This window comes from Leopardus geoffroyi, chromosome X (assembly GCF_018350155.1).
Source record: "Leopardus geoffroyi isolate Oge1 chromosome X, O.geoffroyi_Oge1_pat1.0, whole genome shotgun sequence".
NCBI lineage: Eukaryota > Metazoa > Chordata > Mammalia > Carnivora > Felidae > Leopardus > Leopardus geoffroyi.
This window is the reverse complement of record NC_059343.1, coordinates 113,300,737-113,325,056: the sequence shown is the minus strand read 5'-3', so window position 1 is coordinate 113,325,056 and position 24,320 is coordinate 113,300,737. Positions and strand designations below refer to the sequence as shown.

The 24,320-nt window shown below is 46.4% G+C and overlaps 1 protein-coding gene across 2 annotated transcripts; it reads right to left on the bottom strand.

Annotated features, from left to right (window-relative positions):
• Positions 1-8,219: 8,219 nt before the first annotated feature.
• HTATSF1 (HIV-1 Tat specific factor 1) lies at positions 8,220-23,743 on the bottom strand. 2 transcript variants are annotated; one of them, XM_045470756.1, is made up of 10 exons: positions 23,627-23,743; positions 23,202-23,447; positions 21,260-21,440; positions 20,554-20,601; positions 19,665-19,819; positions 16,595-16,758; positions 15,146-15,245; positions 12,103-12,192; positions 11,197-11,334; positions 8,220-10,479 (listed from the first exon to the last, which is right to left on the bottom strand). In XM_045470756.1, the coding sequence occupies exons 2-10, from the start codon at positions 23,385-23,387 to the stop codon at positions 9,241-9,243; spliced, it is 2,301 nt and encodes a 766-aa protein (XP_045326712.1). In that variant the 5' UTR covers positions 23,388-23,447; positions 23,627-23,743; the 3' UTR covers positions 8,220-9,240. The 2 variants fall into 2 exon arrangements, with proteins under 2 accessions (XP_045326712.1, XP_045326713.1); XM_045470757.1 differs by lacking the exon at positions 23,627-23,743 and having other exon boundaries at positions 23,202-23,534.
• Positions 23,744-24,320: the final 577 nt, after the last annotated feature.

Genomic DNA, 24,320 nt, shown 5'->3' with positions numbered 1-24,320 from the left:
CCTCTGCAGTGTGCCTGATTTCCGCTGCTACTGAATAGGCGACTTTTAAGCAGACAGTTCTGCGCAATGCACTTAAAAGCTAGCCCATTTCCCAAAGCGAGCACGAGTACGGAATGTGTTTGGTCCCGGTAGGATGAGGTTGGGGAAACTGCCGGACACAATGTTGTGCCAGACAACTCGCAGCGATCCATCAAATTACGCAGCCAAAGGCCGCCTGATTGCATCCGTCCGGGTGAACTGGCCCCAGAGTCTTTTGAATATTTTGAGACAGAGAAAGAGAGAAGCAGGGCTGGGCGCAACACCGGACGTGTAACTGACGCATTGCTGGAGGCTCAGCGTGGACACGTCTGAGACACTGAAGACTCCAGGGGGACCCGATCACTGGTGGCTCCCCACAGCTTTGTGAGTTTTAGCTCTAGGAGCTTGGCCAGATTCTCACACTGAATATCCGAGAAAAATGCCCCCTCGTGTTTCTGGCAGGGCGAATGGGGGAAACGAACCACTGGGAACACACCAGAGCATTCTGTTTTTCTTCACAAGGTCTGCCTTCAAGAGAAATGAGCTAGCCCGGTTTTTATCAGAGCCTAACTGACCTGGAGGAAGGAAACTTCACTCTTGAACGCGGGTTTGAACAGCACGGGGCCACTAATACATAGATTCTTTGCAATAAATACAGTACATTCCTGGAATGTAATGCATTTTCTCTTCCTTGTGAGTTTCTTAATAACATTTTCTTCTCTCTAGCTTTACTTTATTGTAAGAATACAGTTTATAAGATATATACCATACAAAATGTGCGTTAATTGACTATTTTATCGGCAAGGTTTCCAGTCAACAGGAGGCAATTAGTAAGTAGTTAAGTTTTGGGGACACCAGGGGATGCTGGCTGGCTCAGTTGATGGAGCATCCGACCCTTGATCTCGGGGTTGTGGGGTTGAGCCCCACATTGGGTGTGGAGATCATTTAAAAATAAAATCTTTTTTTTTTTTTTTTCAACGTTTATTTATTTTTGGGACAGAGAGAGACAGAGTGTGAACGGGGGAGGGGCAGAGAGAGAGGGAGATACAGAACCGGAAGCAGGCTCCAGGCTCTGAGCCATCAGCCCAGAGCCCGACGCGGGGCTCGAACTCACGGACCGCGAGATCGTGACCTGGCTGAAGTCGGACGCTCAACCGACTGCGCCACCCAGGCGCCCCAACGTTTATTTATTTTTGGGACAGAGAGAGACAGAGCATGAACGGGGGAGGGGCAGAGAGAGAGGGAGACACAGAATCGGAAACAGGCTCCAGGCTCTGAGCCATCAGCCCAGAGCCTGACGCGGGGCTCGAACTCACGGACCGCAAGATCGTGACCTGGCTGAAGTCGGACGCTTAACCGACTGCGCCACCCAGACACCCCTAAAAATAAAATCTTTAAAAGAAGAAAAGAAAGGGGCACCTGGGTGGCTCAGCCAGGTAAGTGACTTCAGCTCAGGTGATGATTTTGCGGTCCATGAGTTCAAGCCCCACATCGGGCTCTGTGCTGACAGCTTGGAGCCTGGAGCCTGTTTCGGATTCTGTGTCTCCCTCTCTCTGACCCTCCCCCGTTCATGCTGTCTCTCTCTCTGTCTCAAAAATAAATAAACGTTAAAAAAAAATTAAAAAAAAAAAAGATTTTCTTTTCAAGTAATCTCTATACCTAATGTGGGGGCTCGAACTCACAACCCCGAGGTCAAGAGTCATGTGCTGCACCGACTGAGCCAGCCAGGGGCCCCGCTTCAGAAAGTTCGATAAACAAACTCCCAATGGCATGGGATGCAGATAGAAAAAGTCTAAGACTTGCAGACCTGTTCTCGTATTCCATGGCTATACTCGCACGCTCCCGCTGATTCATTTGAAGAGGTGTACTGACTTCACCATTATCCCTGCTACCATCATTCTGGGTGATTTCCACACCCAACTAGAACTGGCCTTGGTGTTAAGACTGAATTTGTAACAGAAATATCGGTAAATACATACACGAAATACAGTCTTCATGCCAACTGGTCCAAATCCCTACAGGGGTGCTGACATCTGCATTTGAATCCGGCTCTCATTTCTTCCTTGTCATCAAAGATGGAGATCATTCGAATGGTTAATGGGACCGTGTCTCGTCAGATTGGAAGGGACCCAAACACGTTTGTAAAGACACACAATTTGGGGCGCCTGGGTGGCGCAGTCGGTTAAGCGTCCGACTTCAGCCAGGTCACGATCTCGTGGTCCGTGAGTTCGAGCCCCGCATCGGGCTCTGGGCTGATGGCTCGGAGCCTGGAGCCTGTTTCCGATTCTGTGTCTCCCTCTCTCTCTGCCCCTCCCCCGTTCATGCTCTGTCTCTCTCTGTCCCAAAAATAAATAAACGTTGAAAAAAAAAAATTTAAAGACACACAATTTTGGTAAACTTTTCCAGTTGTTTGCAGAGCAGGTAGAGAGAATAAATGACAGGGAAGAAGAGTGTAGGGAAGTCAGAGAACAAGTCATATTAGAAATCAAATCAAGGCGGGGGTGCCTGGGTGGCTCAGTCAGTTGAGCGTCCGACTTCGACTCAGGTCATGATCTCAAGGTTCGTGAGTTCGAGCCCCGCGTCGGGCTCTGTGCTGACGGCTCAGAGCCTGGAGCCTGTTTCAGATTCTGTGTCTCCCTCTCTCTCTGCTCCTCCCCTGCTCACGCTCTGTTTCTTTCTCTCAAAAATAAATAAACATTAAGAAAAATTAAGGAAAAGAAGAAATCAAATCAAGGTGTTTTCCCAAGGAAATTTGACATAATTCATTTAAGAAAGTTTAACATATCTTACCAAGGCCTTTTTACTATAATTCAAGTCCAGTTCCCCATGACGATAATGGGCAAGGATGTGATAAAACTGCAATAATATAATTTTTATGTCCCCAAACAGAGATTAACTCTACCTGTGAGCCTTGTAGTTGCAAAATATTATCTCCTTGGTTTTATATTACAGATAACTGTCATTACTCCCCCTTCCCTTGTCCTACTTTAAGTTCCGCGCGTTTCGCTAAAAATATGGAGTTCTTCACAGAATACGACACCTTTGGATGATTCTTCCCAGTCCCGAAAAAGTATTTGTTTATCACGTGCCAGTCACTGCTCTAAGCATTGGAGAGACAGCAGAGACCAGGAGAAAGCCTGGCTGTTACGGAGCTTGTGCACTGCTGGGTGGGGAGGGTGGGGACAAGACAAGCAAACGCACAAACCCAAGATAGTGTTAGAGTGCATCATTGCTCTGAAGAAGGCTCCGGGATGAAGGCATGGAAGGACGGCTGGGTAGGGAGGAGGGGCATTGTACCATGGTTAAGATGGTCAGGAATTCTCAGTAGGCGATACTGAAGCATTCTGAAGGATTACAAAGGTGCAGCTTGGCTGGGGAAGGAGCATCCCAGGCCAAGGCACGTGCAAAGGTCCTGAGATCAGGATGAGAAACAAGTAATGCCCGTGTGACTGAAGAGTGGTGCACTGGGAGGAGGCAGTCTGCTATGAGTCTGGAGAGGCAAGCAAGGCCATTCCCAGCTCCGTGGGCAGGTCACAGCAAGGAGTTTGGATTCTATTCTAAGTGCTATTGGACGACAGTCATAGTACACTGTCAGGGCATTTCAGGCAGTGAAATTTTTTTTTAATGTTTACTTTTGAGAGAGAGACAGAGTGTGAGTGGGGGAGGGGCAGAGAGAGAGAGAGAGGGAAACACAGAATCCAAAGCAGGTTCCAGGCTCTTAATTTCGGCTCAAGTCATTGTCTTATGATCTGTGAGGTCGAGCCCTGCATCGGGCTCCACGCTGAGCGTGGAGCCTAAGATTCTCTCTCTCCCTCTCTCTCTCTGCCTCTCTCTATCTCTCTCTCAAAATAATAAACTTAAAAAAAAAGAATCAGGGGCACCTGGGTGGCTCCGTCGGTTAAGCGTCCAACTTCAGCTCAGGTCATGATCTCACGGTTTATGAGCTCCAGCCCCACATGGGGCTCTTTGCTGTTATCACAGAGCTGGCTTTGGATCCTCTGCCTCCCTCTCTCTGACCCCCCCCCCCACGCTCTCTCCCTCTCAAAAATAAACATTAATAATAATAATAATAATAAAAAGAATCAATCACCAAAAACCAAGCTCATGGGGCACCTGGCTGGCTCAACCAGCAGAGTGTGTGACTCTTGATCTTGGGGTCCTGAGTTCGAGCCCCACGTTGGGTGTAGATTACTTAATAAAAAAACAAGGGCGGTAAAAAATACTTCAAGAAAAAGAGAGGTCAAGTTATCACATTTTCAAACTTGAGACATACAGTTGAGTCTAGAAATTTGACACTGATGATGCAGATTTATCATCACTTTTATTTAAATCTAAATTCTATGAATAAGTTGGAAATGGCAAATGAAAACATGCTTTCTCTTTAAATCTATTTCTTCTTTTATTTTTTAACGACCTTTATTTTTTCTCTAAGTGTATTTATGTTTTTGAGTGATCGCTACACCCAGCATAGTACTTGAACTTGGGACCCCGAGATCAAGACTTGCGTGCCCCTGCGACTTGTGCCAGCCAGGTGTCCCCAGATTTTATTACTTTTCTTTTAAGCTTTTAATTCCAGTGTAGTCAGCATACTGTGTTGTATTAGCTTCGGGCGTACAATATGGTGATTCAACACTTGCATCCAGTACCCGGGGCTCATCACAAGTGCCCTCCTTAGTCCCCATCACCTGTTTCAGCCACACACACACCCCCACCTCCCCTCTGGTAACCATCAGTGTGTTCTCTGTAGTTAAGAGTCTGTTTCTTGCTGTGTCTCTCTTTTTTTCCTTTGCTCATTTTTTTTTTTTTTTTTTTTGGTCTGTTAAATTCCACGTATGAGTGAAATCATGGGGTATTTGTCTTTCTCTGACCAATTTCGCTTAGCATTCTGCTCTCTAGCTCCATCCACGTCATTGTAAATGGGAAGATTTCATTCCTTTTTATGGTTGAAGAATATTCCACAGTATATATATGCCACCTCTTAAAAATTTTTTTTAAATGTTTGTTTACTTTTGAGAGAGGGAGAGAAAGAGTGTGCGTGTGGGATGGGCAGAGAGAGAAAGACAGAGAGAGAGAGAGAGAGAACCCGAAGCAGGCTCTAGGCTCTGGATCATAAGGTAAGTTCTATTTTGAATTTTTTTGAGGAACCTCTGTGTTGTTTGCTATGGTGGCTGCACGGGTTTGCATTGCCACCAACCGTGTGGGAGGGTTCCTTTGTCTCCACGTCCTCACCGACACCTGTTCCTTCTTGTGGGGTTGGTTTTAGCCACTCTGACAGGTGTGGAGCAACGCTTGCTGCTTAGAGCCTTAGTCTTCTCACGTCATCATGGCTATTTCAGCAGAGGCACTAGGAAGTGGTGTGGCGTCAAACCCTGGCAGCAGCAAAGCCACCTCCGTGCCACTGCTGGTCTAGTTTCCCTTACCCAGCCCGGGACCAGGACTGAACCTTAGCGTCATAGTCTGGAAGTTCTACAGAAAACTAGTCACAAGCTGCCCTGCTTTTTGCTTTCTACGTGCGTGTAACGCGTGTGACCTCCCATAGCATCACAACCCTCTCGGTTCCGAGTGAAGAGACAAACCCGTGCGACTCTGAACATCTGAAAGTAAACGTGAGACCATGAAGGTTTTTTTTTTTTTTTTTCTCCAGCAATTGATCCCTAGGACACCTGGTGTCTAAGAATTTAGCCTATTTATTTGCAGTGACTGCTTTTGTGATTTTAGAAAGGACTAAATGTAACGTTTTTTTTTTTTTTCTTACGTCAGGTTAGTATTTTATTTGGGTATGAATTAGCCAGACATGTAAATGAGGTGTGGGTAGAGGCAAAAATCATCAGTCGGATTTTAAATGATGTGACTGTCTTTTAAAAAGGCACGTGGTAAAAAAAATAAAAATAAAAATAAAAATAAAAAATAAAAAGGCACGTGGTTTGAGGGGCGCCTGGGTGGCGCAATCGCTTAAGCGTCCGACTTCAGCCAGGTCACGATCTCGCGGTCCTTGAGTTCGAGCCCCGCGTCGGGCTCTGGGCTGATGGCTCAGAGCCTGGAGCCTGTTTCCGATTCTGTGTCTCCCTCTCTCTCTGCCCCTCCCCCGTTCATGCTCTGTCTCTCTCTGTCCCAAAAATAAATAAACGTTGAAAAAAAAAAAAAAAGGCACGTGGTTTGTATCAGAGACTCAATAAGGAAAAAACCATCTCTAAGAATACTGACAAATCCTTACAAGGGACATATTTATAAGCCTTTTCCTGTTACCCAAGCCATGGCTTTGCTCAAATGAATTAAGAGCACTTCTCAGCATTACACTGGAAAGTTTACTTTCCAAAAAAAAAAAAAAAAAAAAAAAGTAAGATTCACATCGGGAAAGTCGTATTCAGAAAATCAGCTAACTCCTACCTCTTCTCCAAGCCTCAGAATTCCCAAATAATTCATACCAGAAAAATAGATTCCCTTCTTTTTAAATTTTTTTTTTCAACGTTTATTTATTTTTGGGACAGAGAGAGACAGAGCATGAACGGGGGAGGGGCAGAGAGAGAGGGAGACACAGAATCGGAAACAGGCTCCAGGCTCTGAGCCATCAGCCCAGAGCCCGACGCGGGGCTCGAACTCACGGACCGCGAGATTGTGACCTGGCTGAAGTCGGACGCTTAACCGACTGCGCCACCCAGGCGCCCCTATTTATTTTTTTTAAGAGCGAGAGAGACAGAGCATGAGCAGGGGAGGGACAGAGAAAGAGGGAGACACAGAATCCGAAACAGGCACCAGGCTCTGAGCTGTCAGCACAGAGCCCGACGTGGGGCTCGAACTCACGGAACATGAGATCATGACCTGAGCCGAAGTCGGACGCTTAACTGACTGTGCCACCCAGGCGCCCCTAGATTCCCTTCTTAAAAGAGGCAGTGGCTTCTAAATCGACCAGATTTGGCCGCTCGGGGCTTCAGGAAGAGCCCACAGTTATCATGAATGGAGGAGGAAAACAAGAGACCTCTGGAACATATTACTCCGATTTTGCCCTTATCAGGTTTCTTTTGCAGAAAGCAGTTAAGAATTTCAAGTATCTTGTGAATATTGCCAAGACCCCTAGTACCTTTATCTTCTAACATGGAGTTTCAAGTTTATCATTAGAGACTTGAAGGCATCCCCGAAGCCACTTCTGGTTCACACATTCAGGGTTAAGTACACTACTTGAGATTCACGTAAGCTACGCAGTCCGAAGGAACATTAAGCTTAGACGTTGCCAGGTGATCGTGGAGCCCTACTGTGCTTAAAACCCACCCCTATATCGTTCTTTTCTTTTGCTACCAGGACATGTTGTTGCCTCACAATCAAACTCCATCGTCTTGGTCCAACTATTTAGTGAACTGGCGACTGTGTGTATATGCTTCATGCTTTTTCATGTGTTTGCCGACACCATCTCGCAAATGACTTACCATTTTACAGCTATTTGTGACTTTTGCTTCCAGGGTGTTCAAATAAAATGAGCATATTTGTTATCGGCCAAATTAATGAGCAGGGGAGAAGAAGTCAGAAAGAAAATGGTCCCCTTCTAATGGCCTTGGAGCTGGTCTGTGTTGTAGTTCCGCGTTCCAACCATTGTGTATGGAAGATAAACGTGACCTGTCCGTTCAGGAAACCGGTAAATATAGTGTTAAATGCTTCTGGCTTACCTTTAAAGGAAACACTATTATGGCTTGCAACTTTCCTAGACTTGTTTCTTTAGCTCTTGTTGTTAAGTTACTTTTATTTTTAAATGTTGCTAATTTGTATTTATTTATTTTGAGAGGGCCAGGGAGCACGACTGGGGGAGGGGCAGAGAGAGGGAGGGAGAGAATCCCAAGCAGGCTCCAGTGTCAGCACAGAGCCCGAGGAAGGACTTGATCCTGTAAGCCACAAGATCATGACCTGAGGCAAAATCAAGAGTCCAATGCTCAACCGACTGGGCTCCCCAGGCGCCCCAGTAAATTTCTTGAGCTCTTTTACTGATTTATCCCTGGTGAAAATCCTGAGATTTAAGAAATCCCAGACATTAAAAAAGAAAGAAAGAAAGAAAGAAAGAAAGAAAGAAAGAAAGAAAGAAAGAAAGAAAGAAAGAAAGAAAGAAAGAAAGAAATCCCAGACATCAACTACAAAATTCTCAGCTTTGGCTTGAAACAGAACTTTTTTTTTTTTTTTTGGTCTCAAGAGGGTAATGATTACACTTACAGACGGTATAATGAAAAAGCACCAAGGCAGTTTATTTTAATGCTTCTAATTCACGAGAGTAACTTCTTAATACTACATCAGAAGTCAATTCATCAATACCGAATCCGGAAAGCACAACGAAGAAAGACTCCAATTTTTATTGGGACTACACAACTGAACACAGTACTAGCCACCATGAATGTAGAACAAAAAGCCGAAGTATGCATGACAAAAGTAGATCTTAAACTCCAGGGGATCCATAAACCTCTGAAAAGTGTATACAAAAAAAGCCGTGTAGTGTGTGCATACATTTTTCTGGGGAAAGGTCTCATAACTCTAATCAACTTCTAAAGGGGCCCCAACAGTACACAGATTTCTAACCTCCTCCGTATTTCCAATGAATGGAAGCTGTGGGCCTCAGGAAATTCATTTTTGCCCATCTACGAGTCAATTTCCGGGGGAAGAGGGTGAAAACGGAAAACAATTATCAAAGTAACTTGCAAGGACCCGGCAGGGAAAAACTCCAGAGTGTTATCTGCTTTATAAGTTTAGTAGTAACATGTTCTGGTTTAGGGAGGGGAAGTGGGGACATAAGTTCTAGCATAAGCGGGAAGCAAGACGACTCCTACGGGCTTTTTCAAATCCTCACAAAAACCACACTTTAGTAAGAATTAAGCAATAGCGAGAATTTCAAATGCAATGTAACGCCGAGTCCTCTTATCAGTTTCAGCATATTAACAACTCATTTTTATTTTTGAGTATCACAAACTTCAATCAGAATAGTTTAAAAAACATTATTCTGCATGCAATTAACAAATCAGACAAAGGACAAAGTACCCAGCTTACTTGCGTTATATTATGAAGTTTTAACTCAACGGCCAATGAACACAGATTTAAAATCATTGAGTACAGGTACGATGAAAACGTCACTGCATTACTCTGATGGCATCCTACCACGAGGCACGTGTGCATGTAACACTACTAGCAACTGCCCTGGAGCACAGGCAGAATGGAGCCAGGGGAAGCTCCCTACAAAGCAAGTGTAAAGGATTAAATGTCGTCTTCGACGTCGTCGTCGCTACTGAGGACAAAGCTGCTGCCTGTGGACAGGGGCCCCTCCTCCTTTGCGTTCCCCAAGCCCCTCACTGTCCCTCTCTCGTCAGAATCGTCGAACAGCTTCTCGTTGGAATCTTCATCTTCAAAGAGTTTCCCGTTGGAATCATCCTCTTCGAACATCTTTTCATCCACGTCTTCATCTTCCTTTGCCTCTACGCCCTCCTCGTCCTCTTTGTCGTCTGAATCTTCAAACATCTTCTCGTCGGCGTCTTCGAGGCCCTTTTCGTCGGCGTATTCCTCGTCCTCTTTTTCGTCGGACTCGTCGTCAAAGACCTTCTCATAGGTGTCTTCCCCTTCTTCCTTTTCATCGGACTCTTCGTCAAACTCTCTCTCAGAGACTTCCTCGTCGAACACTCTTTCAGAGCTGCTATCTCCAAATTCCGATTTGTCAGAGTCATTGTCTTCGAACTCCCTGTCGAGAATGTTTTCACCAAATTCCTTGTCGGAGCCATCCTCTTCGAAATCCTTCTCGAGGCCATTCTCTTCAAATTCTTTTTCGGAGCCATCTTCAAACTGCTTTTCAGAGCAGTCTTCTTCGGATTCCCTTTCGGAGTCGTCTTCTTCAGACTCCTTTTGGAGGCTCTCCTCCTCCTCACCCTCCTTGCTGGGGCCATCTTGATCGGACTCCTTTTCAAGGCCATTCTCTTCGTAATCATTTTTGAGCCTCTTCTTTTTGGATTCCTGTTCGGGGCCATTCTCTTTAGACTCTGTCTTGGGACTACCCTCTTCAAACTCCTTTTCAGGACTGCCTTCTCCAGACTCTCTTTCGGGGTAGTCTTCCTCACGCTCTCTCTTGGGACAGCCTTCCTCAGACCCTGTTTTGAGGCAGCTTTCTTCAGATTCTTTCTGGGGGCAGCCTTCGGCCTCTTTTTCGGGGCCACTTTCTTTGGCACCTTTCTCAGAAGCATCTCCTTCAAATTCTCCCCCATCTTCGGTTTTTTCAAACTTCTTTTCATCTAGAGGCTCTTCAAATGCCATTTCAGTGGTGGCCTCTTGCACATTCATCTTAGACGTGCTAGGGTGCTCTGAAAAATGCCTTACTCTGGAAGGCCCTGCCCTTTCCGAAGCACAGATGGAATTTGAACGCCGAAGGCCTCGGTTGGCCTCGGGAGCATTGAGGAAAGCCTCCCATCCTCTCAGCCTTTCCTCCCTTTCTCTTGTGGTCTCTTCCACCTGTGGAGAAATGGGAACTGCCATCAAAATAAGTTTTAGGCAAAAAGAAGTGACAATCTCTCTGCATGCTTCTGATAGTGACGCAAGTGCCTGATTTTTTTAAAATTTTCTTTTCAACGTTTATTCATTTTGGGGACAGAGAGAGACAGAGCATGAACGGGGGAGGGGCAGAGAGAGAGGGAGACACAGAATCGGAAACAGGCTCCAGGCTCTGAGCCATCAGCCCAGAGCCTGATGCAGGGCTCGAACTCACGGACCGTGAGATCGTGACCTGGCTGAAGTCGGACGCCTAACCGACTGCGCCACCCAGGCGCCCCCGCAAGTGCCTGATTTTATAAGGCGTCTCTTCTTAGGAAACCAGAGCATTCCTCTATCTCCGGTTTGCAAAACTTTAGCATCTTGATTAACTAGAGTTGATTTTAACATCGCTTCAATAAATGCCCAACACCACAGTACTCCAGAGATGTCTCATCAACGAAACCGGTAATATTTGAACTCTGCCTGTACTTTACTTATCACTCTTCTGAGCACGCCTCCAAATTTTAGGCCTCTAAACTGAAAGACTAAAACGTTTTTCTTTCGAGGCTCTGAATGCAAAGTATTATTTAGAAGAAGTACTGTTACATTAAACAGATTCAACGGAACCCAAAGGACCACCAGCCCAGTATTTGTTGGTAATGAAACCACTGCTGTGCCCTTGACAGTTACGGAATTTACCTGATAATCTGTAGTCCCATCCCACGCTTGCGCAGTGATTTGACGGCCGCCAAACCACCTTCCATCGAGAGTCTGAATACAATAATCAGCTTCCTCTGGATCTCTGAAGGACACGGAGGCCACACCATCTGGGTGTCTCTAGAAAGACAAGAGAAGGAATGAGACAATTAAAAATAAAACGCACACGTTTGACAAAACAGGCGCGTAGTGGTGGTGTTCTGATAACCTGAGCTTAAACGTTTTCTGTACGAAGGCTTTCTTCCTTTGGACCCCAGCCAGTGACCTGAAGCTAGCGGCTGCTTTAGCTTAATCTTGTCTATCAAGAACCGAGCAGGATGGCCTTGGAAATGTTTCTACTGACAACCCTGTCTAAAGAGAGGCAAGATGGCAGAGCTGTTAACGAGTGTAGACTCTCAAGTCAAATAGCTCCAGTGGGGCTCTGCCACTTAGCAGCTGAGTGACCTTGAGCAAGGTGCTCGATCTAGCACCTATCACGCATCTACCTCAAAGGATCATGAGGGATTAGGCGAGGCAACATGTAACGTAACTCGTGTGCAATCGATAAATGGTGACTCTTTTCATTATTCTGTGTCACTCTTGGACGTAAGAAACGGGTAACAAGGGGAACATACCGAAAAATATTTTGCTGGATTGCTCTTCGAATATGGAGGAGAATAATTCGCAAAGAGGCGGAAATGCGGGCAAACAGGAAACCACCAGGTCTCACACATCTTTCTCGTGCTTTCTTTCATCTGACAGTATCTGACCATCCAGTGAAGCCCTGCCTTGCAATCCAAGCTCATCTAATTATTGCTAACAGATGACCACCACTAGATGGCAGCCACGAGTCGAAGATTTGGGGCCCGCTGACCTCTGGGAATAACTTACTAAACCCAAAGGACTTACATCAAAGAGAAGGAGCTTCCTAATTTGTCCGAACTTTGCGCACTCCACTCGAAGGTCTTCTCTGATCTCGTTCAGCACCAGTGGATCGTCCTGCAAGAAACACACGCGATTAAAACGGGCTTGCCCCCTTCTGTAAGTACACATCCTGAGAATCGAATTTCTCGCTCTGACCAGCCAACAAACAAACAAACAAAAAGAGGTTTTGCGTAAAATTAGCTATTCTTGTCTAAGGTCTACAAAATTCTAACAAGTCAAATGCCACCTCAGGCCGGCCCACTTTTAAGACAGCTGGACCAATGCCTCTACTTTACTGACCAAGGGAAATCAGGATTCTAGTAAAAACATACAAAAACTGGTTCAAAATATTTAATACATTTAGGCGGGATTCCACTGTTGGGGGTAGGGGCGGGGTGGGGGGGGAGTAGCATCCTTTTCTTTATTTCTGTAGCAAAGTCTCGGGCCTTTCCTACGAGGATATCAAATTTGAGCCAAAATCTTCCTGTATCTCCCTTTTCATTTATACCAGCTTGAAAAATGAATATATCCTCACCACTGTGTAGTATCCTGAAGCTTAAAGAGAACAGTTCCCTCCCGTAGGAAAACTCTTTAACAGAGCTGAAAATGGAAATTTTCAAAAGACCATGCTTGGCAGGCAATGGGCTGGAGACTAAAAAATCAGACTGATGCACTGAAACCTTCTGCACGACTCTCCTAACTTTTTCCCAGGGTGGTGTTTTGTTTTCCCAGGAAGAAATAAACCATATTTCCAATCTAAACCTACACTGGCCAAGACGGTGGCCACTAATCACATGTGGCTACCGAGCACTTAAAATGTGGCTAGTTCAAACTGAGGTGTGTTCCAAGTCTGAAATGAACAGCAGATTTTGAAGATTTGCCACTAAAGGGGGAAGAAAAAACCGCACAACGTAACCCATTGATATTTTACATAACATGTTGAAATTAAAAATATTTTGGATATATCGGGTTAAATAAATTCATCATTAAAATTAATTTCCCCTATCTCGTGTTATATCTTTTTTTTTAACATTTATTTATTTTTGAGAGACAGAGAGACACAGAGCGTGAGCAGGGGAGGGGCAGAGAGAGAGGGAGACACAGAATCTGAAGCAGGCTCCAAGCTGTCAGCACAGAGCCCGATGTGGGGCTCGAACTCACAAACTGCGAGTTCATGACCTGAGCTGAAGTCGGGACGCTCAACCGACTGAGCCACCCAAGCGCCCCTCATGTTATATCTTAACTGTGGCTACCAGAAAAATTTAAATCACACATGTGGCTCACATTCTATTTCTACTGGACAGCGCTGGTATACATAATGAGAAACTTACATCTGCATCGAGATTTTGACTCGTCATCTCCTCGTATTCAAATTTGCCAGGCATTTATTTATTTACTTATTTATTTTTTGAGAGAGAGAGTGAGTGAGCGTGTGTGAGCAGGGGAGGGGCAGAGAGAGGAGAGAGACAGAGAATCCCAAGCAGGATCCACACTGTCAGCACGGAGCCTGATGTGGGGCTCGAACTCACGAACCATGAGGTTATGACCTAGGCTGAAATCAAGAGTCAGACACTTAACCAACGGAGCCGCCCAGGTGCCTCTATCTATCTATCTATCTATCTATCTATCTATCTATCTATCTATCTATTTTTCCGTAATGTCTACATCCAACGTGGGGCCTCAAACCCACCACACGGAGCTCAAGAGTCACACGCTCTTCTGACTGAGCCAGCCAGGTGCCTCCAGACATGCATTTTTAAATAAGGCTTTGGAAAAAACAAACCAATAAATAAATAAATAAGGCTTTGAATAAAATACCGGAGACCCTCTGAAGTTACGTTAAATATCTTAGTCTTCACGTTGTTCACCCTGATACCAAAGAGTATTTTTTAGGCAGAGTGTTTCGAAGAGCGTGCATGTGTACACGTGTGGTTTTTAAACATTCGCCATTATCACTGCAAGCCTGAAGCAGTTCTGCTCTCTTTCAAGCTTCTCCAGAATTCTACTCAGAAGAGACATCGAACGTTACGTATTGACCACGTGTGTCTCCCGAATGATCTCAAAAGATACGCAGACACCACAGGTGCACAGTGAACCCCGTCCCATCGCCATCGGCTGGGCTGGAGCTCGACAGACCATTCCGGGGTCCTCTCGGAGGGGGCTACAATGAAAGGGCCATTCTGTTTAAATGCACAGAAGGGCTTTGGTTGCAACTGGATCATTTGTCAACCTGGAATTTTACGTTATGAACGTTTTTTTTTTTTCTTCTTCTGTAGCTTGTTATCTTTCCGTTTGCTTACCTTTTTACCTGTCACCTTTCTCTACCTTATGTGTAACTGGTTATCATGAATTTCAGAACCCAGGCAGGGAATGAAGAAAAGTTCTTTCACGAATGCGCCCACGGGTCTACGCAAGGAGACGACGAGAACAGGAGGCGGGACGCGGCACGAGGCGGCCCGGTTGGCGAGGCTATGTTTATTTGCAGCTCTTAGAATTGCACGCGGGCGTTAGGTATTGCAAAGTCCTCCTGACGGCCACGGAACAATTCTGTCTGAGTTGCGTCTGGAAGAACAAACCTTCCCTACGTCAACACCAGGAGCTGTACTTCCTTAACCTGACGTTTCTTGAAGGATCAGACTTCCGGGACCAAAGCGAGGCAGGTGCTCATTTCCGGGTGTGAAATGACGCCCCACCCAGAGCAGCCCGCACTTGCCGGACGGCGCTCAGAATCTACAAGCAGCGCCCGGAAATCTTTCCGTGATTATATTTTTAATGATTTCCCGTAAGCAGGGAGCTGCCACCTGCAGCCGCAGTGTGGGCGTCCCCTGGGAGACAGCTAAGGGAGCCCTAGGCTAACCACGGGAAAATCCCAACATTGCGGGGGACTCTTGGCTCCGTCTTCCTACCTTGCCGACCGCGTGGACGCGGAGGGCGCGGCACGAGACAGACGGGGCGAGGGGAGCTCTGGGTTCCCTTGGGGACAAACAGCACAACCAGCGTCTCCGTCAGTGAGAATACCGCCTCCTACCTCAAAATCCATCGGATGGAACATATTCTTGATGATGACAACTCGTTCGTGGCGCATTCGGGACGGGCCAGCTGTTCTCTCGGGTCTCCAGTCCAGCTGCCTGGTGCAACAAAGCAGTAACAAGAAACTCAATTTTGTTTCATACGAGAAACTCGTACGAAATTTTGTTTCGTACTTGTGGGAGAGAAGACGAGGACTTGTTACAGTAATCCTCTACAGAGTATTTAAGGACGTTAAAGATGTGATTCCACAACAACAGTCCTATTCAGAGAACTCTCTAAAGTAAAAATAACGGGTGGGTCAAAGACGGACCCAGTGTCTTGAAATCCCCAGGACGTATCTTTTTTTTCAGAACTGCTGTCTGGTCACAAACATTCCATTGAGACTCCCGTAAAAGTGCTGGCTATTTAGCATTTATAACTATCCAGTATTTACGACTATGCTCTGAGGGCAAGAAACGTGTTCAAATCGTATTGGTTTTTAGCCGTTTTATGATTGCGAAGAACAAAATGCATTGAAATATGTGAACATAAAATCTGTTACAACCTTAAATTTTATTGACAGTTTTTATAAAATTGGTAGGTATTTAGTCCACCCGTTCCTGTAAAAACGATAGGACATCACAACTAAATGCTTTCTTGATCCTTTTACCGCTGGTTTGAGCGTAGTGTTAGAAGTGTTATCGGAACTCACTCTGAGAAAACAAAGCACTTATCCTTTTGGCTAACTTCTTAAAACTAGCAGATTTCAAAAAGCACGCTACCCAGCCAATTGGAGTGGTAGAAATTTGATGACATCACGTATACACCACAGACAACCACACAGTAAATATAGTGATAAAAGTTATTGTTTCCTGGGGTGCCTGGGTGGCTCAGTCAGTTGAGCGTCCGACTTTGGCTCAGGTCATGATCTCACGGTTCGTGAGTTCGAGCCCTGTGACGGGCTCTGTGCTGACAGCTCAGAGCCTGGAGCCTGCTTCGGATTCTGTGTCTCCCTCTCTCTCTGCCCCTCCTCTGCTCTGTGTGTCTCTCTCAAAAATAAACATTAAAAACATTTTTTTTAGAAAGCCATCGTTTCTAATTTCCAACGCCTATCAACGAGCCCATAGCCTACACATACCGCGTTACCTCCTAGTGTAGCTGATGTCCATTCGCACCAAAAGTGAACTACTGGCTCTGATAATAGCAACCTCGACTGCTTTATTTAATCCGATGTTCAACTTCTTCCAAAGAGTCTCACTCAAGCCCACGTCATATTACGGATAAACACACCAGAAGATAAAAACACGGCCAGATCATCCCACCGCACAGATCACCGAAGCCCTCTGACAATCTAATTAAGCAATAATTCAAAGGCGTATTTGATGGAAGAAAACTAGGCGGCTCTACCAAAAACGTGCTCTCGGATATTTACAAGAAATCTTTCAAAAAGGAAAACAAAACCACAAACTTTTGCTGCAGAGACAGCTTTTTCTTGTAGTCTTTGCATTTCTTCTTCTTCTTTGAGGCATCATATTCCCCCTTCAGCTGAAACGTTGCCACTTCGACATGTAGCTTGTAGCCTCGAATTTCATCTTCATCCAAAAGTTTTAATGCGAGATCCACGGACTCCCTCTTTATAAAGGTAAAATGAGACAGTCAGGAATTTGCACACTCACCCGAAACCTCTGGGAGCTTTTCTTGGGGAATGAGGACTACACACACAATCAAGGTTTCATCACTAACTACCTCCTTTGAGGTAAAGAAGCAGAGAGAATGCCGTATGAGGAAACCTGCACTCTGGACGCGGCTGTCCCCCAACCAGCTATGTGAACTTGGGCAAGGTATTCAATTTCTTCATCTGTAAAATGGGAAGAGAAATGCCTTCTTGGCAGGGTGCTTGATAAAATTAAGAGGAAGAATGCACATAAGAGACAGGGACTGGCATGGAGTGGGTGCTCGATGAATCACGTCGTTATTGGAATAATAAGTAGGGTTGTCCTGTGGAGTCTCAATGTCTCAATGAGGCAAATGGACTCGCGTGACTTCTAAGGCACCTTCCAGTTTTAAAATGCTAAAACAGTCCTCCTTAAAAGGCTAGATGCGGGGCGCCTGGGTGGCGCAGTCGGTTAAGCGTCCGACTTCAGCCAGGTCACGATCTCGCGGTCCGTGAGTTCGAGCCCCGCGTCAGGCTCTGGGCTGATGGCTCGGAGCCTGGAGCCTGTTTCCGATTCTGTGTCTCCCTCTCTCTCTGCCCCTCCCCCGTTCATGCTCTGTCTCTCTCTGTCCCAAAAATAAATAAATGTTGAAAAAAAAAAATGCTAAAACAGTCCTCCTTAAAAGGCTAGATGCCTCGGGGCGCCTGGGTGGCGCAGTCGGTTAAGCGTCCGACTTCAGCCAGGTCACGATCTCGCGGTCCGTGAGTTCGAGCCCCGCGTCAGGCTCTGGGCTGATGGCTCGGAGTCTGGAGCCTGTTTCCGATTCTGTGTCTCCCTCTCTCTCTGCCCCTCCCCCGTTCATGCTCTGTCTCTCTCTGTCCCAAAAATAAATAAACGTTGAAAAAAAAAATTTAAAAAAAAAAAAAAATAAAAAAAAAAGGCTAGATGCCTCAAGAACTGGGAAGAGCACAGCCAGCCGTTACTTTTTTTGTTCACCAGTTAAAATGGAGGTCTGTGAGACAGTGTGAAGGTGATTATCTGACAGCTTGGACATTGAATACGTTTGCGGGTTCTGGGCAAAGGGGGCGGCCGGCAGCCCTACACAGAGTCCAAGATCTGAGGACCTGAGGAGGACATGAAAAGTAACTGAACTCGGCCACACAATCAAGTGCGGATCCCAGAACAGTGATTTTTTTGGAGCTTAATTTACTGGTTGGCCAACCTTGCGCTGTTACGGATCCTAAAACTGTATATACAAAGTTACTCAAAACCTCGTTTTTCTCTTAAAAAAAAAAAAAAATGAAAAATCCAATCCAACTGGGGCGCCTGGGTGGTTCGGTCAGTTAAGCTTATGACTGTTGGTTTCAGCTCAGGTCGCGATCTTGCGGTTTCGTGGTTTTGAACCCCACGTCGGGCTCCGGGCTGCCAGCGCAGAGAGAGGGATTTTCTCTCCCCCCCTCTCTCTGCCCCTCCCCCACTCGTGCTGTCTCTGTCTCTCTCGAAGTAAAGAAATAAATTAAAAAAAAAATTTTTTAAGAAAATCCAAACTCTAAGAATCTATTTACAGATTTTTAATAACCCTTGAAGAACTCGTAAAACCCTCAGCTCTCCTTGTATTTGAAAATTAATAACTGCCTATAACGGTCATACTCACGTATGACCCCATCACGTTCAAGAACCAGACCCAAAACCTATCTTCCGGAGAGCTGTCAGCTTAACCCTCCCCCTCTCCCCCCCCCCCCCCCCCCCCCCGTCTGATTTCACTGAAATGTTGCACACTCGCAACACACGTGTGGTGTTGATACTGTTGTTGGGTCACTACGATTTTACTGTGTTATTTTTCCCCTTCCATGACATGGGTACCGGTCATCAATGTGCCCACTGCTTCTGTACCCTGCAGTCATGCAGAAGGTGAGAGGCGTTCCAGAAACAATGACTACCTTTGACTTGGGGCTTTCCCTGTGCAATTTATGCTACCACGGACACATCAAGTTCTCCAAGTTTCTATCAATACCGCCCTCTCTTCGCTCCCATCGAAAATGCATTTCCAAGCAGTAGGCAGACCCCACCATCTCCTTTAGGGTCTAATTCAGGGCTCAGAAGACTTCTGCAAAGGGCCAGCTGGTCGATATTTTAGCCTTTGTGGGCCACGTGCTGTGTGCCTCAACCACTCAACTCTGCCGCTGGAGCCCGAAGGCAGCCACAGACAAATGAGGAAAACGAATGAATGAATGTGGCCACGTCCCAGTAAGACTTTATTTACAGAAACAGGCAGTGGGGCTGGAGTCTGCCAAACCTTGGTCCAATTCATTCCAGGGGGCAAATAAAATGTTACTGGCTTTCTTTTCTTTGTGGATTTTCTTTTTTTTTTATTAAAAAAAATTTTTTTTCAACGTTTATTTTTTTTTGGGACAGAGAGAGACAGAGCATGAACGGGGGAGGGGCAGAGAGAGAGGGAGACACAGAATCGGAAACAGGCTCCAGGCTCTGAGCCATCAGCCCAGAGCCTGACGCGGGGCTCGAACTCACAGACTGCGAGATCGTGACCTGGCTGAAGTTGGACGCTTAACCGACTGCGCCACCCAGGCGCCCCTCTTTGTGGATTTTTAAAATGTGTTCTGAGCAGACTTTATGCCTATACTCTTAGAGAGATCTCTGCAGTGAGAATCCTTTCAAGACAAAAGTAGCACTTCAGTCACAGGACTTACGTTAACACCTTGACCTGGTAACGTACTTTCCTAAAAGAACAATAACCTCACTGACACGATACACACAGGCGCAATCTGAAATTTCAGTTTTCTTTCGCATCCTGTTTTGAATAGTTCTCAGGCCTGGTTCCTGAGTTACACATGGAACGACGAGAAACTTGACCACATAACTAACCTTCAAATAACAGCAAAGACCATCTCCTTTAAGATTTCCTTGGTTATCTTTGTAAAGCTTGACCTTAAATTCTTCTGTTTGAGGATCTCTCATAATAATGCCAAACTTGGACATGAGCTGTATAAATTCATCCACTGTAATGTCTGGAGGCAAACCTGTAACATGAGGGGAAAAAATTACAAAGGCATGTACAATGACAGTGAGGGCTATGTAAGCATTCCACCAGCTAGAAATCTACAACTCAAAAAAAAAAAAAGAAAAAAGAAAGAAAGAAAAAAGAAATCTACAACTCAGATGAACATAATTTCCATTTTTTTTTTTTTTTTTGGAAAGAGCGAAAGCGAGAGTGGGCCAGGGAGAGGGGCACAGGGGGAAAGAGAGAGAGAATCTCAAGCAGGCTCCATAGTCAGCAGTGCCCGATGCGGGGCTCCCATCCCATGACCCTGGGGATCATGACCCGAGCTGAAACCAAGAGTCAGACGCTTCACCGACTGAGCCACCCGGACACCCCACAATTTTGATTTTCTAAACGCATGTAAAAAATCTCCCAGCTACAGAATTGAGGAAATTTCATGTTTTCATGTATTCAAATATACATTAAAATCACGGTTTGCTTAAGCCTTGTATCACTGACGGGGCAAACTGTCGTAAGTTACGTAAAGCAGACCCAAAGCATGCAAAGTTACACACAACTTAATTTTTCTCAGCTCTGTAACTAACAAAAGCCAAATTCCTCACAAACGCAAGCAGTCGAACAAAAAAGTGACACAATGATAAAAAAAACCAACAGATTTTAGAAAAGCAGAAAACTAAAGAGCACTTTTTGAAAAAAAAAAAAAATCTCAAAACCAGGTATTTTCTTTGCTAACTTTGTTGAGGGTATACGTACCAGACACATATACATTTGTATTTCTGTCTTCTTCAACATGAAACCATCCTAAAAATGAAAAAAAAAAAAAAAAAAAAAAAAGAACACATCAAGAAAAGGTAAGAGTCACGCTATGAAACCAGGACAATGTGGCAGTTTCTTGAAACTTCCAGGACTCTTTTCTTATCCTTAGCACAAGAGAGACTGACTCAAATCACTGTCCAGCTTTCAAAGTACTGGATCTTTTGACACACAGTTTCAGAACCCTGTCTAAAAAAGTATGGCTCGTTATCTCGGTTCTTTATGCTTCTCATACTGCCTTAAAAAGACACTCATTCTTGAGCTGACTTTAGGCTGGGGCATGTGTAAGTTGCTTCTGACTCCAATCTACTGTGTTAGACACGGCCAAGCTGAGACAAAATTGCCTTGAGTTCAATTTAACTCAAAACGTGTAACAAAATTACCTTACAAGCAAAACCTTTGCTAATCCCCTAGCGATAGCTCTAGTTTGCAGAGGAGGAAACTGAGGCACAGAACTGCAACAGCCTACCCCATGCCCACGAGTTAGTGCGAGAGCCAATATATGAACCCAAATAATCGTATCATTAAAAAGCCCTCATCTTATGCCTCCTTCAAGCTGGTATTATTCTCCCAACAGTAACTATATATGCACATAACTAACATCAAAAATTTTCACATTCCTGTTTTGCAAGTTAAATCCACTTGCCTGATTCGGCCTTTCTCTTTTCTCCCCTCTTTTTGGGATCACTGGGTTCAGGGGTTTTTCTTTGAGGAGGTTCTTCTGCAGTCCTGGCAGTGGCTTCTTGTGCATTTGCAGTGGAGCTAGACGCCCCATCGTTAGAAAAGCCATAGTTGGCCTGATACGTAGCAATGAAATCTTCAGTGATCTAAACAAAAAATTCAGCACACACACATACAGAAATTCAAAAATGTTTTCTTCCCAGAAAAAGTTTAACATTGTGTTAAATGGCCACATGGTTATACGACTGGACCCAGAAGTGTTTCTGCAGATAACGGCTGTAGTGATTACAGTGTAAATACAAGAAGAGTCACCTTACACAGAAAAGGAGCCTAAAATGATTAAAAAAACAAACAAACAAAGACACGGGCACTTGGGTTATCGACACGAAACTCTGAGACGCTACTGGCATTTTAAGTGATGTTGGCCCGGTTTCTAGTTGTTTCATTTATAAATCACCACCTCTCTACGGTCTACTTGCCGAAGGCTAAAGTACATACAACAAAGGAAGGACCAGATAACAATAAAACAGAACAAAAACCAACCGTCAACTAAGAATCTAACAACGGAACCCAGTTTTCTTTTGCTACAGAGATACACAGAAGTGTACGCACACCAAATATCTGAGTATCTGCGCGCAGAGAGGACGCAGAATGGGACTGATTCGCTACACAGAGAATAAAGCTAACAATTATAAAACCAAATGCTTATTTTAACTCTTTCACTAATGAAATCACACGATCATTTAGTGCCAGAACAAATTAAGAACAAATTCAGCTCACATCTACCCTCCTGGCTTTTAGGGGGGTGGGGGGGGGGGGGGAAGCACAGGCGCACAACGAAAGAAATGAGAGTTCTATCTTCATTCTGATCAATGTTATGCACATTTAAAACTCCAAGTTTGAAGAGGTATGGGCTTCCATAACATAAAGAGACAGAGTCACAAATGAATCCATGATCAGACTATTGTGAAAAGTACTCAGAAACCAAATCTGCACTGGCGTTGGCACCGCAATACAAGCAAGATGAGAAATTCAACAAGGTTGAGGGAATGGAATATATATACACAAATACAAAATGGAAAATAAAAAAGTTGAAATAAGTAATTTTAAGAATAACCGTCAAATTACACAGTGGAGACACGGTTTATATTACCAGCCTGCAAGCTGATTCGTGTGCTTCTGGTATCTTTTTCCACCCCTAGGAGACTTTGATTAACAGGATACTTCCACCGAAAAGTTTACAGAACAAAGTTAACACCAGTTATGTTACTTCCAAGCTGGGATAAGATACTTAATTTCCAAGCACTCTACACAAATCGACACAGATCTCGGTAACTATTCTTTGCCCCTCTAGTCCTATTCCTGTGGCTATTCAGTTCAAACACACACGCCTAAGGACACAATTCAATAGGAAGGAGAGTTACAAAGTTGACTCCAAAAAGAGATACAAATGGCCACTTCCCCACCCCCGCCGCCACCCAAAACCAAGAAGCTGCATTTCGCACACAGTACATCAGCTGAACAAACATCCCAATTTCCTAGGGTAAGTGAGGTTGCCTATGTTACATTAACAACTATTAAATTTGCTCTTGGTGTGTTTCCTCTTTGCAATAAAAAGCAGTCACCGATGCAATAACCAACTGTGACCTTCACAGACAAAATTCATAAGGCATAGAAGAGCCTTAAGAATTAAATTGCATTTAAGGCATCTCGTACCGATTTACGTTTCTCTACACACCGGTTCTTCAACAGACACGACAAAAAGAAACGTCGCGACCCGTGGCGGGAGGGGGGGGGGGGGCGGGGGCGCTAACTCGGGACCTCAGCAACGAAAACGGAAAAGGGACGCCCCGCGAGGGCCGGCCAGGAGGGCCCGCTCTGCAGTGGCGCCCGCGCCACGCTCCTACCTTGGGGAACCAAGCCTTCTTGTCCAGGTCCCACTCGTACGGGGTGTCAGCCGGCTGCTGCCCGAAAGAATCGGGCTGTCCGTCGGGTTCCTTCTGGGTGTCAGCGTCCTTGGCATCGCCGTACAGTTCCTGCATTCGCAACTGCTCGTCAAACTCGTCGTTCCCATCCAAGTTGTTGCCGCTCATGTTGCCGACTTAGGAAAGGGACGGTCCCGGCGAGCGTGGAGGCCCAGATGCTGCCGGAGGCTACAGAGAAAGGCAGGGTCGGCCGCGCTCGGCCCGCGCCCGCCGCCCCCCGGCACGCCTCCCCGCGGCGCCCCAGCAGCCCCCGGGAGATCGGGGCCGCCCGGCGCCCGCACCGCCCCCCTCGCCTCCCGCCCGCTGAGCGCGCCGCTTGGTGGCCGCCTGGCCGCGCCGCCGCCCACCTGACTCGCTCCGCGGGGCCTCGGCGCCGCGGCTCGACCCCGGCTGTGGCAGGAGCGCGCACGCGCACGCGCGCCGCCGTCGCCTTCGCCGCCGACCCGGTCCGAGGCGCTCGCGGCCCCCGCGGCTCGCTCGGCACGGTCTGGAGCTGGCCGGCCGACTGGGGCCCGCTCAGGCTGACGCAGTCGCCATTGTTGGCGCGTCGCGACGTCGCGGGTCGCGCCGACACGCCTCCGGTGGCGTCAGAAACCGCCGACGCGGGCGGGAGGGCGGGCGCGCGGGCAGGTGGCTCAGGGGCCCCGGAGGCGGGGCGTCAGGCGCGCAGCCGTCCCGCCCCGCTGCCCACCCGGGCCTCCTGGGCTGGCGGCGCGGGGACTGCGGGGGGCCGCGGCGCCTCGGGACCTTGGGCTCCGCGGGGGCCGTGGCGGGCGGTAGCAGGAGGCGTGAGAACGTCCCCCCTCGGCGGGCGCCATCTTGGGAGAGTGGATGGGGCGGGCGGGGCGGCTCCGCGTTGCTGCCAAGAAGACGGGCCTCCTTCCCCTCTTCCGCGTGGGAAACGTGGCTTTGGCTCGTTTCTTTATGATTTCCCCGGGATCGACGCCGGCTCTGGTTCATCTTTCGTAGCCTAAGCTATCCTAGCACGGGGTGTGGTGTCTAGTGCGTATTGAATGAGTGAGCGAATGAATGAATGAATGA